The 14,586-nt window shown below is 51.7% G+C and overlaps 1 protein-coding gene across 2 annotated transcripts in view; it reads left to right on the forward strand.

The window, feature by feature from the left end:
- The window catches only part of ADAMTS16 (ADAM metallopeptidase with thrombospondin type 1 motif 16), a 156,933-nt gene that overhangs the window by 109,260 nt on the left and 33,087 nt on the right, over positions 1-14,586 (forward strand). For both annotated transcript variants that reach the window (XM_010970363.3, XM_074355981.1), the window contains exon 18: positions 4,231-4,357. In XM_010970363.3, coding sequence (XP_010968665.3) covers positions 4,231-4,357 — 127 coding nt within the window. The remainder of the gene's footprint in view (positions 1-4,230; positions 4,358-14,586) is intronic.

The following is a 14,586-nucleotide window of genomic DNA, read 5'->3' on the forward strand; positions in this document are numbered from 1 at the left end:
GAACTATCCCCAGTCCACCCTAAGCACTATATAAAGAAGGGAATAGACTCCTACTTGGATGAATTTTTGGCTAAGCATTGGTTAACTCACCCCAGTCACCCCTCTGTATTCGTTCCAGGACCCCCCACACAGATGCCAGAATTCACAGATGCTCCAGTCCCTTATAAAAAATGGTGTGGTATTTGCATATAACCTACACACATCCCCCCATATACTTTTAATCATTTCTAGATTACTTATAATACCTAATACAGTGTAAATTCTATGTACGTAGTTGTAAATACAATGTAAATGCTACATAAATAGTTGCTGGCATGAGACAAATTCAAGTTCATTTTTTGGAAATTTCTGCAATTTTTTTCCTAATATTTTCTACCTGTGGTTGGTCGAATCAGCTGATTGAAAACCCTCAGAGGAGGAGGGTTGACTGCATCAACTTGCTGGAGCTTACTTGTTACTGAATATAATGAAATTGGCCAATGGCTGAAAAACTACTCACTAAGTGTGGGAACCAGTTAATCTACGCAAGCCGCACTCTCTGCCTCCAGGAATGTGATTTGAGACGTGACACATACTTGTCAACTGAATTTTGTCATTGGGTTCACTAGATAACATCTTGCCCAAAGTGGGATGCTTTGCAGAGGGAAAAGTGTTGCCCTTATCATTTTTCTGGGACAAACCTGGGCTAGCCTGGCATGACCAGTCTTTACTCACAGCTCTTCTGACAGCAGACGTGGGTTTTCCCACGCCAACAACCATTCTGCGATTTTCCAGCCACAGAGCACCTTACAGTTCAACTCAACCCCGGCAGTGTCTACCTAGAATTATGGTCCGACCCCCCAGGCTGAGGGCGCTGGTCCACAACACTGCCCCCACTTCTGGCACCATTTTCAAGCCTTCCATCTGGTGTGGCTGCGAATCTGCGGGTTCCAGGCTCTGACCCCTTCAGGTTCGATCGCTTGCCTCAGGGGCTAACAGACTAAGGGGGGCACTTTTGTCAGTCACCACCCCTGGTTTACTGTAAAAGACACAAGGGAGCAGCCAGATGAAGAGGGACCCGGGAGGGGTAGGGTTCCAGACCCCATGAAGTGGGGGTGTGCCATCCTCCCGGCATGTGGATGCTTCCCCAGCCTGGAGGCTCTCTGAACCCCATTGTTTAGGGGTTTCCATGGCGACCTCATCACACAGGCAGGGCTGATTAAGTCACTGGCCATTGGTAGTTGAACTAAATCTCCAGCCCATCTCCTCGCCCCAGAGGTCAGGGATGGGATGAAAACCGTCTCACACTCCTTCATCTTTCTGGGGACCAGCTCTGCCCATGAACTATCTAGGGACCCCTTCACCAGTCAGCTCATTAGCAGACAAAAGGCACTCCAAAGGTTCTAGGATCTGTGTGCCAAGAACCAGGGACAAAGACCAAAATTTTGTTTTTGACTGTATCACATCCTTGGAACCTGAGGTGTAAAATTCATGGCTTCCAGTCCTGCCGAGAGCAGGGGTTATCAGAGTGCGGTCCCTGGTGCCTCAGCTAGAAATGTAAGTCCTCAGGCCCCCCACCCCCCAACCCACTGAGTCAGAGGCTCCAGACGGGCCAGAATCCTGTGTTTTAACTTACGAGAGGGTTCAGATGAGCACTCGAGTCCGAGGGCCGCTGAGCACAGGAATTCGGAGGCGTGTGTGAGTCTGACTTAAAGGGATGCGAAGTCCTCTGCCAGATGTGTTGGGAGTGGCCGTGAGGACTGTGCTCCAGGTAGAGAGGCAGCCTGTGGATGGGCCCAGGGAGTCAGAGGACCAGGGCAGAGGCCAGCAGGAGAGGGACACAGTGGGGCTGGAGGACAAGGCTAGGACGTGTGGAGTTTAAAGAGAAAAGCAAGACCACAGACCCCTGGGCAGGGGGCCTGGGGGAAGCCTGCTCTGAAATGGATGTCTGTGTACTGGCTACTCATTAGACAGCTGGGTCTGTGGTTCCAGGAGGCAGCCTGGCGACACAGGGCAGGAGGCTTTGGCGGGTCAGACATCCACCCTGTACGGTCAGCGTGAGGCCCAGGAAAGCACTTCTGGGGAAACAGGCCAGGGTGAACCAGTGCAAGGCTTGGAGCGTGAGACACGGGGCACCTCCTCCAGTGCCCGTCACTACACGCTCGTACCCGTTCTGTGTGTGACGTGGTGACAGGGCACACGGCTGTCTCGGTACAGCGCGGAGGACGCTGGGACAGACTGATTTCCAGGACATGCTTCCTTTCGCGGTGAAGCTCAGCGGGAAGCATCGGTGGCCACAGTGCCTGGTGTGGCTCCCGCCCTCCGCACCTCCCCAGGAGAGCTGTGGCCACCAGGGCTCCATGGCTTTGTCTGCTGCCCGCATCCCACGCAAGTCACCGAGCCCCCTGACTTCAATTTCCCTAAGTCTGTGTATTAAAACAGGTGCTGGGGCTGTGATCTTAGCAGAGCTTTGAAATGTTTGTTTTCATTTATGATTCTTCTGCCTCGTGGGACTGACGTTCCTTTTGACTTTCTTCTTGTGGCTGTTCAGGGGCATTCGCTCTACATGACTTAAATCTTGTTCTTTTGTAGAAATACTCACATCAAAAGTCTCAACACATTTAAGTAAATGTTCTTATGTTTCTGCAGAAGCATCCCATGGCCTTTATTAAAGGCATTTTTAACAAGCCCTTCCTGATGAGAGATCATTAAAATTGGGACAGTATAGTTGCAAATTCACATGGGAGAGCACTCAGTAAAAACTGTCTAACTGGGTTGAGATGTGATCGTGTCAAGTTGGCAGGGAGCTGAATCATTGGACAAGACCACGAGGGTCCTCTGTCACCTCCAGTGTCCCCCATCAGCGCCCATGGGGCTGGACCCCAGCAGGAATGGTCCAGGGCTCAGACGCATGGGCTCCGTGCTTGGGACCCAGGAGGACTCCTCTCCTCCTGCTGCTCAAGAAACCTGATTCTCTAGAGAAGCTAACTTTCCCCATTCACTCGCCTCATTCCTTTTGACAAAGCAAAGCCAAGCGTCAGACTTGTTTCCATGCACGTTTTAGGGACGTGTCATTTTCCTTAAGTAAAGAAGGACTTGGCTTCTTATGGAACTGAGGTTAGAGACTGTTACACCTGAAGCCACGTCTGCTGCTCTGGAACCATGTCTCGGGTCCCTTCCTTTGCGAGGAGGCCTCTGGTCACCTACCTCAGGGGGATTGGGGTGGGACCCGGTCCTTCTGAGACGTGCGGCTTGGGCTGAGGTGAGGAGGGAGACCTGGGCGGGCCATGCGGACAGTGGACCTCCATCTGTTTTCTGAGAACAGTGATAAAATCATGTTTAATCTTAATATGAATTGTGTTCATTTAAAATCAACACCGGTTTGGTTCTTTTTCTGAGCGCACCATTCAGTGGTATTACGCACGTTCACATTGGTGTGCAGCCGTCACCACCCCCATCTCTAAATCTTCTTCTTCTTCCCAGACTGAAACTCTGTGCCCACGGAGCACTAACTCCCCATCCTCCCTGCCCCAGGCCCTGGCAAGCAGCTTCCTACTTTCTGCGTCTATGGTTCTGACTATTCTAGGTGCCTCTTGTTTGGTAAATTTGATGCCCTGAACAATGGAGCACATTTAGGGACATTCAGAAAGCCTGAACAGCACTGGGAGGCAGAGGGAGGCTGGGGATCAGAGCAGCTTCCATTTCCACTGACCTCGTGGGGTGCGACGCCTAAGTCATCACGAGTTCCCAGTCTGCTGCGCCCGCGGTGGGGTTTTGCTCTGTGAAGTCTCTGGTGGTGAAGAGCTTATCACCCTGTTGCCTGTGTTTCTTTCTGTTTTATTCTTGTCCGTTTCCTGCTGTTACCTCTCGAATGGAAACACAAGTGAGTGTACTTAGTATTGTGTTTGTTCTGAGAAATGACGGGTGTTCCCAACTCTAGAAACAACAGAAAAGTAATAGACGGCTTCATCAAATCTACGCTGGCACCGAAAGCAAGACACGTGTTTAAAGATGTTAAAATGTAGGGGGAAGGTACAAGCCACCTTAGAACTGATGAAACTCACGGGTAAAAATCGCCCAGACAGCTCAGAAAAGCAGACTGTCAGTGGTCAGCCCCGTGGCTAGCACAGGGGCCTGGAAACACGGCAGGTTTTTCAAAATAGAGATTTCATTAGCCCTCTGCCTGCCTTTCCCTGGGGGGCGCGTTCCACGTTTGTGAGCCTTTGCTGAGCACCCCACTGTCTCACACAGGGCACATGACCACGCGAGGAGGCTGCTACAGAGACCTGAGATTCCCCGTGAACGCGTCCTTCTGCAGCCCCGACACCCGGCCTGCCGCGGGGGTCACGCCCTGCAAAGTGTCTGCCTGCCCCCCCAGGTGAGCGCGCCGGGTTCCTCTGAACGTGGGTCAGAGCTTTGCAAGCGTAACGCCGAGTCCTCGGTGCTCCGCAGCCTGGGGCGTGGGAGCGCGAACCCCGGCCAGGTAATCCGTAACCACGGAGGCCGAGAGACCCAGGGCCGCGGGCCCCGGGGGCCAGGTGCGGGGCCGGCAGCAAGCCCCCCGGGAACCCCTGTCAGCGTGGCGGAGGCTCTCGTGCAGGCGGCGCTGTGCTGTGTCCCTGCAGGCGGCACCCGGGGACGCGCTCGCTCTCAGCCTCCCGCCCCTCCGCTGTTTCCTTTTCTTTCTGAGTGACACGTGTCACAAGAACCCACTCGCGGGGCCGCCCCGGCGGCGGGGGAGCAGTGGACACGGCGCACGAGCCCGGCCGCAGAAGGCAGGTGTCACCCCGCTCACCTGTCGTCGGTCCTGCCGCCCCTGCATGTTCCTAAATGAAGCGCAGGTTCCCCGAGATGGGGATGGGGAAGGACCCCAAGAGGGGCCGTGGTCCGGCCCTGCCCTTGGCAGCCCTCAAGCCCGGGCACATCCTAGTCTCCCCGCCTCTCGCCTGCTTCGTGTCCACAGAGGGGTTGGGGGTCACCCACCGTGGTTACAGAATGGAAGTCTCACTCCAGCCAGACCCTGCAGACGGCAAGGCACTCATCACCATCCATGTGACCTCACCCGTCTTGATTCCAAAGAGCCAGGAGCGCTGGCTTTGCTGAGCCGCTCAGAAGCGCCACGCCCACTGCCTTTCCCAGAGACGGTGAAACCCAGGCGTGTGGGAGGCGCTGCCTCCCTTCGCTCTGAGCTGCGTGCGTCCCTGGATAGACATGGAGATCACGGACCAGCATCTGAGGGGCTGGGACCTTGCCTCCCAGCACTAGGAAGGGGGAGGGCCTCCCTGGAAGATCCGTCGTCCCTCAGAAGCTGGGGACCGGCCACCTTATACGGCCAGTGGCCCTGACTCACCTGGTTCCTCGCCACACGCCCTGCAGCGTGACAGTGAGAGAGACGAGGGTCAAAACTTGCATAAGGAATCCAGTGCTTCAGGCCCCTCACCCATCACCCCCTAGGCCTTGGAGCCTGCCTGGGAATTCTTCCCGCCTGAAGGAGGCTCCTGGGGTTGATTCAGCCTCTGGCCCAGGTCTCACGTCTGTCAGAGACCCTGCAGATGGTCCAGGAGCCCCCGAGGGGTGTGCAGGGCTGCACGGACAGGAGCACGGCCATCATGGGCTCCTTCTGTGCCTGAAGCGACACACCAAATGCCCGCCCTCCAGGACGGTTCAGGAAGTGAACCCTGTGGCTGGCACAGTACCGTTTCTGAGAAAATGAGCCTCCTGTCCGAAGGAAACGAGGGGCCAGACAGGCAGGGCTCCCCCGGGCTGCTGAGTTGTTGCACCAACGTGACCTCCTCTGCCCAGTGTTCCAGGTGACACTGTGCATCGCTGTGACCTCCGATCGCATCTCCAAGGAGCCTTGCCGAGGAGGATGTCAGTGCTGCCTGCACTGAAGTTCTCTTTGCACTGAGTTCTTGCCAAGGCAGCACAGTCTAGGGCACCTCCAGGAACGCAGTTAAGCATGCTGAGAAGTAGAAAAACCTCACTAACTTAGACTAAGAGGGGTGTGTGTGTGTGTGTGTGTGTGTGACTTTTACGTGCAGGAGAAACTGAACTGAGTGGCCCCATGTGAGAGTGAATCTGTCAGCACGTGAAAGCTCAGGCCAACCGGGAGTATTTGGTGCTCGCGTGGCACCCTGCCAGCTGGGCGTGGTGATGCCTTTTACAGTAAGCACGAGGGAACGCTCGCTCCACCCCCGGACTAAGTCACCCACCCCTGGGCTCCCCACTTTGTGATTTTAAGCATCACACAACTCGCATGTGACGTGATGGCTGGGACATCCCTGAACAGGCCTCTCTGCATCCACCAGACGTGCAGGGGTCCCCCTGGGATGCAGGAGAGGACGGGGTCAGCCCCACCGCAGGGGGAGAAAGCTGGGCGCTCCGCCTTCCTCTCCCGGGGCCGCCTCCTGGTGATGGGCCCTCAGGGAGGGCATCCAAGGGGATGCCCCGCTGCCACCTGTGCACTGTCACTCCTGATGACAGGCCACGGCTACAGTCCCATCCTGTGCAGGTATCAGAACACCACCTGCCACTGAGGTCAGTGAGGGAATCCCAGCAACCCTTACATGGCCGCGGCAAGTTGCCGTTACCCTGGACCGTTTTGCATGACTTCCATCATCATCTCTGTGTCCATTTAGATATCTTTGTTCCTGGTGCAGAATTTTCGTCCTTACGATTCTGGAAAAATCCCTCTGAGGTCAGATCTTAGTTTTGCCTCCTGACATATCCCAAGGGACAAACGCTGTGTCTGGCTCTCAGTAAACGCTTGTGGAATCGGGGGATGAGCCAGGGTGACACAGGCGAGGGGCGTGGCCCCGGGAAAGTGGCTTCACCTTCCGGGCCCCACCTTCCTCAGCTGTAAGATGACAAAGAGAAAACGTGTGCAGACGCGTGCCCTGAGCATGAGGCTCGTGGCCCCACTCCCCCTGCGCAGGTGCCGCAGGTGAGCCTGGCCAGTCCTATTTGAAATGCTGCCCCGAAAAATAAGATACTGCTTAACTGACTGTCCCTTAATACACAGTCAGCCTTGCTGGTATGTTTCCACCGTCTCTCATGCAAAGGACCCGCCTGGGGCCTGCCTCCTTCAAGGGCTGCCCCAGGAGCAGCAGTGTCTGTATTACTCTTCTTGGTATTGAAGCAGAGTTGATCTACAGTGTGGCGCTGGTTTCTGGTGTACAGCACAGTGATTCGGTCACACATGTATATGTTCTTTTTCTGCGTTGTAGCTTTAGAAACTGAGGTCCCGTCAGAAGCTCAGTTGCCATGGCCACCTGTGGTCATTAACACCCCGTGAGCTCCCTGACTCTCCAGTCCTGCCTGGTCATCCAGGATGGCCAGGAGGGGCCCCTCCACGTGCATTTTCTCTCTCTGGTCGTTAACAGACCCCCAACACTCACTCTTGCACGCTCCCACACTCGCACCTACACACATTCTCTCACTCACTCGCACACGGATGCCCAGTTGGACACTCCCCATTCTTCCTCCCAGCTCACCGCCCAGCTAGTGGGATGCGAGCAGGAGTGATGCAGGTGCCTTCCATGCAGGTCCCGCAAAGGCTCTTTCTCCTGTGTCTGTCCCGTCTCCGTGGGCAACAGCAGAGCTGGCGTTAGTGGCAGCTCCAGCCACGTGGCCAGAGCACGGGAGTCCCAAGAGGGAGGCAGCAGAATCCCTGACACCTCCTGGGGCAGAGCTGCCCCACCCGCCCCCAAGTGCCTCCAGCACAGCCTTCGGTGAGAAGGGAACAGCTTCTCCCCCGTGTTTGAGCCGTGCTTCCTTGGTCTCCCTCTCCTGCCTCCAACGTGCCACCCCTGTGAGGCCTTGGTTCCCAACGCCCCCTGCTGGCCACAGCCTCTTTGTGGTTGCAGCTCATGGTCTCCTGGATCCACACTCAAGCTGTCCTTTTGTCTCACCAGGGAGGACCATCTTTCCACCCCCTATTGTCCAGCCTGCTGAACCCCCTTGTCCAACTCTAGTTGCCCAGAAAACCCAACCTGGCAACACCTCGCTCATCCCTCTGCTCCACGTGGGGCTCAGGAGCCAACGGCTACCAGAAATTCACAAGCCACCTGAATGCACAGCCACTGGCATCCATGGACGCCAGGACAGTGGGCGGTCCTGACACCCCTCCCTGGACATCTGGTCCTTCCCAGGACAGTGCCTTTACGTCACCTCCCGCCTCCTCCAGCTCCCTTCTTCTCCATCTCACACTCTCAGCCTGTGACCTCAGACCTCAGAGATGGGTGTCAGACAACGGGCACCTCTCCTCCCACCCACGCCACCTGCCACTCTCCCTGCTCTCTCTGCCTTCCCTCCTGCACTCGGGGCCAACACCTGCTTCCCCCAGAAGCCGCCCTAGTTACTTCCCGATGCCCCTTTCCCTTCGTGCTTAGGGATTCCTTGCAAGAAAGAGTTTTAAATGGGTGTCTGGTTTTCCTTAAGCTCTACTATAAATATATGTATGTTTGTACTTTGCTAATTTTTCCTGTAAGTCCCTGTCTGGCCAGTTGTCTCTCTCACTGGGCCACCTCCACCTCCATACAGTTTGTCTCTTGGTTGTCAGGGACCCAGAGCCAATGAGGTCTCCGGGTTCTTCTCTGTCCTATACGCTGCACTTACTCAGGTAGGAAGCTGTCAACAGCTTTGTGTGCTGAGAGCAAAGGTACCACTCAGGCAAAAAGATGAGTCTAGTGGACGTTGGCACTGATGTGGGAACAGCTGGGAGAAAATGCAGTCGCGGGGCCCCATGTCACCCTACAAAGTCCGGAGGCCCCCATCTTACCCAATTCTTGGATTTATGCATCTAATATTTTTGAATATTTGCATTTCTCTGAAAGAGGAAACTTTGGGAGACAATAAAAAGCCTGGCGGTAAAGCTAATGCCCTGCGTCCCTGCCGGGAGACTCCTGAGGAGGACGAGGGTGGGGCCTGCCCGTTGGTTCACAGTTCCCGCCCCTCACCCCCCACGACCCCACCCCCACCCCCCACCCCTCCCCAGCGAGCACAGGGGCCTCCAGGTGGAAGGAGATATCACAGCTCCCAACCCACAACTCTTCTGCATCAGACCCCTTTCCTGGCGCGGACTTGGTCCTCCTGGCTTGTGCCAAGGGGCCAGAGCAGCATGGCGCGTGCACCAGCTCGCACCCTGGTCAAAGCTGTGGATGGGGCTGCCACCTACCTGGGTTCAAATCCCCGCAGTAGCCAGGCCCGCCTGGCAGGTAATCCGCGCAAGGTAGGGTGAAGATTTGCTGAGGGAATCCAGGGAGAAGCCCTCCGCGCAGTACACGTGCTTTTAATTTCGGCTATAAAAGGAGAAACAGGTCACGTAGTCATTGATTCAGTCTGTGAAGCAAACTATCAATGACAGACACAAGGATGAACCGATATTATATGCATCCATCCTCATGGGTTGTCCTTTTATTTATTTATGTGTTCATTTAAGTGAAGTGTAGTTGATTTACAATGTTGTGAGAATTTCTGGTGTACAGCATAGTGATGCACTTATGCATATATATACACATTCCTTTTCATATTCTTTGTCACTATAGGCATGACAAGGTATTGAGTATACTTCCCTGTGCTCTACAGGAGGACCTTGGTATCTATTTCATATATAGTAGTATGCAACTACAAATCCTGAACTCCCAATTTATCCCTCCCCACTCTTTTCCCCACTGGCAACCATAAGTTTGTCTTCTATGTCTGTCTCTGTTTTGTAAATAAGTTCATTAGTGTCATCTTTTGTATTTTTTTAGATTCCACATATGAGTGACATCATATGATATTTCTCTTTCTCTTTCTGGCTTACTTCCCTTAGTATTGATGATTTCCAGCTCCATCCATGTTGCTGCAAACAATGTTATTTTCTTCTTTTTTATGGCTGAGTAGTATTCCATTATATAAATACACCATAACTTCTTTATCCAGTCATCTGTGGATGCACGCTTAGATTGCTTCCATGTCTTGGCTGTTGTAAATAGTGCTGCTGTGAATACTGGAGTGCATGTCTTTTTATTTCAACAATTGACTTGGGAAAATACGTCTTAATTTAAAAAGCTGAAAGGTAATATACATTTCTCTCTTGCCCAGAATACTGACAGATTTTTTTGTTCTTGATTAAGTGGGCAGCAGACCCACATTTTATTTTTCCAACAAGGAAAGTGCTTGTCTTTCTTACTAACTGTGTCTCTTGCGGGGCGTTGGTCAGAGGCCCTCTCCAGCCCGGTGTCCACGCCTTCTCTCTGGCCTCACAAGCGGCAGCAGCTGCACTTCGGAGCTGCAACACTCAGCCTCCCTGCTCACCCCCAACCCCAGTTTTTGGCTGAGTCCAGGGCAGGGAGGATACAGCAGAGTTCACTGTGGTGTTTCATGTTCGACGTGAAGGAAGCTCCCCAAAGGATTGGAGAGCAGAGTCTTTAAAACACCTTAATCCACGGGCCTTCTTGTGTTTGACTTCTATGAACGACAAAACTGCTCTGCTGGTTGGAAGCCCTCACACCCTCTGTCCTCGTCCATCCACATCCACGTGAGCGCACGGCCACGTCTAAGGCTCACACAGCCTCGGGGATGGGATCCCCAGGCCTTAAATCTCCGCGGGGGCGGAGAGCTGGGAGTCCAGGAGCCTCCTCGCTGGAGGAAGATGATCTCAAAACATCAGCGAGGCCCCGGTCAGCGGAGCATCACGGGGGAGTAGCGGAGCGTCGGCGCCCCCGGGGCTCCCCGGGGACCGCGCGCAGCCTCCGCGTCCTGCGCGCCTGGAAGGCGGCTCCCCGGGCCGCGCCCGGATGGCCGCGCGCCGCTCTCCGCCGCGCGGTTGACCCAGGCGCGGGCGTTTTCATCGCTGGCTTTTGAATCCTGAGCTATAAAACACACATTTTTATTTCCTCGGTGTTCCTCAGCTAATCTAAACCGAGTGGCTCTTCCTGTCACCTGTCTGGTTTTCGAAGCACAAACACTAATCGTACTTTCCCCTGGACAGCGAGCTGAAGACAGCACCAGAGGAGACACTTTCCAGATGGTAAATGGATGCCTTTCCTCTCTCTTCAGCATTCTTCTCGGAATGCAGAGTAAGAGCGCCGGTAAAGCGTACTGTCGTCAGATGCCCTCTCCTCTCTACAGACGGAGGCCCCTCTCTATTCCTCTCCGCCCGGTACTCTGATGGTCCCACTGTTTCTGCCCACACTTCACTGACTCCCTGCAAACCCATCAGTAGAACTGTTTCTTTTACAAGGGAGATATGGAGGCGGGCCGCTGCATCCATTTGGTTGCACACTGTAGATGTAAGAGATGAGACACAGCAGGGTAGCTTCACTGCCAGCGCCCTCCTTAGAGCAGCCCTGCCCTGCGACAGAAAAGGGGCAGTAACTTTTTTGTCTCAGCTCTCTTAGATATAAGCCCAGACAGTATTCACTGCCCAGGAGTGTTTGGGTTACCGAGGGAATGAAAAGGACCCTTGTCACTGAGGTGGTCTGTATATGTGACAGGGTTTAACTCTCAGGATGCTTCAGAAGTGAGCATCTCAGTTCATTTAGTTGCCACAGTCACTGGGGATAAACTAGGTGTAGAACTGGCTGCTGGGGCGTGTGACCTGCCCCAGTCACCCAGGGCCTTGGGCTCAGAAGAGTCCCCCCAGGGTTTAATTCTCTGCTGCCACCAACTTGAAATGCCTAATGATCTGTCACCTTGCACTGGATTCCACAAATGACACGGTCAGTCCTGCCCAGCAGCCCCACTTCTGTTTCAACATTGCTTTCTGGAGTCTTTGGGAATTGTACTAGAATGTTTCTTTTTTTGGTAAATCAGGTATGCATCGCTCTTGTGTTTGGAATGCAATGACTTCAAATCGTGGATTTCTCTGGCGACAGCACAGTGGCAGGTGTGAAGGTTAAAGGACACTTGGCACAGTTACCTTTCCTTACTTTCTTTTCACTTAACGGGATGGGCGCCGTTTTTGCTGAACTCAAGAACAATTGCACGTGAATGGAGCAATGGTGAGGAGCGCTTAACAGGATCTGTTAGGATGTGTCCCCTGGGCTCCGCAGCCTCCTGTCCTGTTTTTCTGGGAGTGTGCCTGGCTGTATCAGGGCAACTGGCGCTACAGCTCAAGCCCCCAGACGCCACCTCCCCGAGGGGGACCCTAATCTTCTTTAGATGCCTTGTCCTCGCCCCATTGCTCCCCTACTGAAAAGGCATCTAACCTTCTCCATTTCATCAGGGAAACCCGAAGTATTATAGCATCTATAACTGATACTTTTTGGAGAAACGTTCAGCTAAAGTGTAGAGTTGCCAGCTCAGGTGGGAGTGTCCTGAACTGAGACTGTGTCATCACCTGTGACTACACAGGGGTGGCAACATCTCAGTATAAAAGATGGCATCTTAATGTGTCTCCCCCAGGAAGGACACCACGTAACACCAACACAATGACTAAAACGCATCCAGCCTGGCACAGACGTCTGTTCCAGGATATCCCTGATGAAAATCAAGTTTGCAAATGTGGACAGCTTGGTCCTAAGCAAGACTGAGTTGACTTTTCCTCGGTCACTGATATATTAACATAGAAACCATTGCAGAAGCAGTGGAGATATAAACATTAGCTTTTTAGATCTGGATTTACCATTTCACATTGAAAAATCTGCCTTACATAGTTCTATAAAACATTTGTTATTGTTTCTTTTGCCTGTTTGTTTGTTTTGTTTTGGTGCATACATGTGTGTGTGCATTTTGTTGTTTTATCTGTATGCATGTGTCCATGTGAGCAAAGGCAGAAAGGCACCTTGGGAGTACTTCTGTATTTTGGGGAACTAACCTGGTGCTCATGGTTAAATAATATCTAAGTTTTTCATAATATTTTCACTATTCTGGTCTTTAGTCCTCAATATGATTGACTCTAAAATTCACCAAGTCTAATAATGCACCCTGTGGCATGTATTTCAAATATTTTGGAATAAAAATGAAAAGCAAATAGATGATAATTAGAAAGAATAAACAGATGAGAATTAGATTGAAAGAAAGAAAGAGAGAGAGGGAGGGAGGAGGGAAAGAATGGGGTTTACTGCAATCTGTGTCTGTGTCTGCATATTCACTGCAAGGATACTAATCGGTGCTTCTGGAAATACTTGAAGCTTCACTCGGAATCACGTCTTTTTTGGGGAGAGAACAAAATATGTTGTTTTTAGGTAAGATTAGGCACCACTGTTTTACTTTCTGATCTGTGAACTATTTAAAATGACTGTGGTTTTGCGTTTCTAAATTTAATCTGGTTTCACGGAAATTTTTGTTGTTGTTATTTCAGATGTTATTACATTGAGATCAAAGAAAGAGTTAAAGTTATATCATTTTTAGCCTTTTCAAGACTTCCTTTATGCCTTATAGTCGGAGTTTTTATAAATATTTTCCGTGGGAATGAAGAAATGTGCGTTTTGTGTTGTATTCGGGTTATTTATATGACAGTTAGAGCAAACTCCTTATTTATGCAGACATGTGCTGACTTTTGTCTGTCTTGCTTATCTGTTTCTGAGAGAAATACTTTTAAATCTTAAATTATAATTATTTATTTTTCAATTTCTCTGTTAATTTTATCTTATAATTTATGTTAAAATTCCACTTTTCGTGGTAAGGTAGGGTGATGGTTTCTGCGTAAGTTGCTTTTTATGATGAAATAGTGACCATCCTTCCCCGACATTGCTTTTCAACAGATGATCTCTTTTTTTTCAGAAATGCACATTGCAGCACTGGCTTTCACTTGATTATTTTTGGCCTGCCTGACATTTCTTCATTCTCTTTATTTTTAAATGTCTATATTATTTAAGTTTCTCTGTACCTTGAATAAATAATTTTCTGTTGCATTTCAACTCCATCAGATCAAGACTGTCTTTTGCACACAACCGTAGCCCATCGGTGTGCGGGGTGATTGCTCTGCAACTGGATTTAGGTCTCGCAGCCTATTCTGTATCCCATTCACCAGGCCCGCCTGTGCATCTGATTGCTCCATGGCTCTAGCCTCTTCTGATGACCTGGAGAATTCTCTTTATGCTCTTTTATTGCCACTGTTGCAGGAAATAATATATTCTCGTTTTTTTTTTTTACTCCACTGCTTTTTGATGTAAATAAATAAAACAGACCACCGTATAAATTAGTATAACTTTAAAAACATCCAAGATTCCTTACCCATGATTATCATAAAACTCTCAGAAATAAGTAATTTATATAAAAAGCTAAGTGAACTGTGGCAGGGCTGAAACTAGAGTAAGTCTCCTTACAGATGAATTACACACAACTGCTAGAGCTCTCTGCGTGCGTTCTTTGAGGGAGGTGAGAAATCGCTGGAGAAGGAGCCAGACAGCAGACAGAAGACACCCACAGAAGGCGGGCGGTGGGGGGTTCTGAGCCTGCACCACCTGGGAAGCTGAGACCGGTCACATCCTGCCCCTCCAGCTTTGATAAAAGTTGGGGAGGTTTTGAGCATCAGCACCATGTGACCGTTTCTGGTAGGCTCTGGGAACAAAGGTACAGATGGAGAGAGAGAGAGAAGGGGTGATAAACAAAACCCCGAGCACAGGCACATCCCCCAGGGGTCTCACCATGAAGGAAAGCCGAGGGGCAGAAACCCAA

The sequence above is a fragment of the Camelus bactrianus genome, chromosome 3, assembly GCF_048773025.1.
Source record: "Camelus bactrianus isolate YW-2024 breed Bactrian camel chromosome 3, ASM4877302v1, whole genome shotgun sequence".
NCBI lineage: Eukaryota > Metazoa > Chordata > Mammalia > Artiodactyla > Camelidae > Camelus > Camelus bactrianus.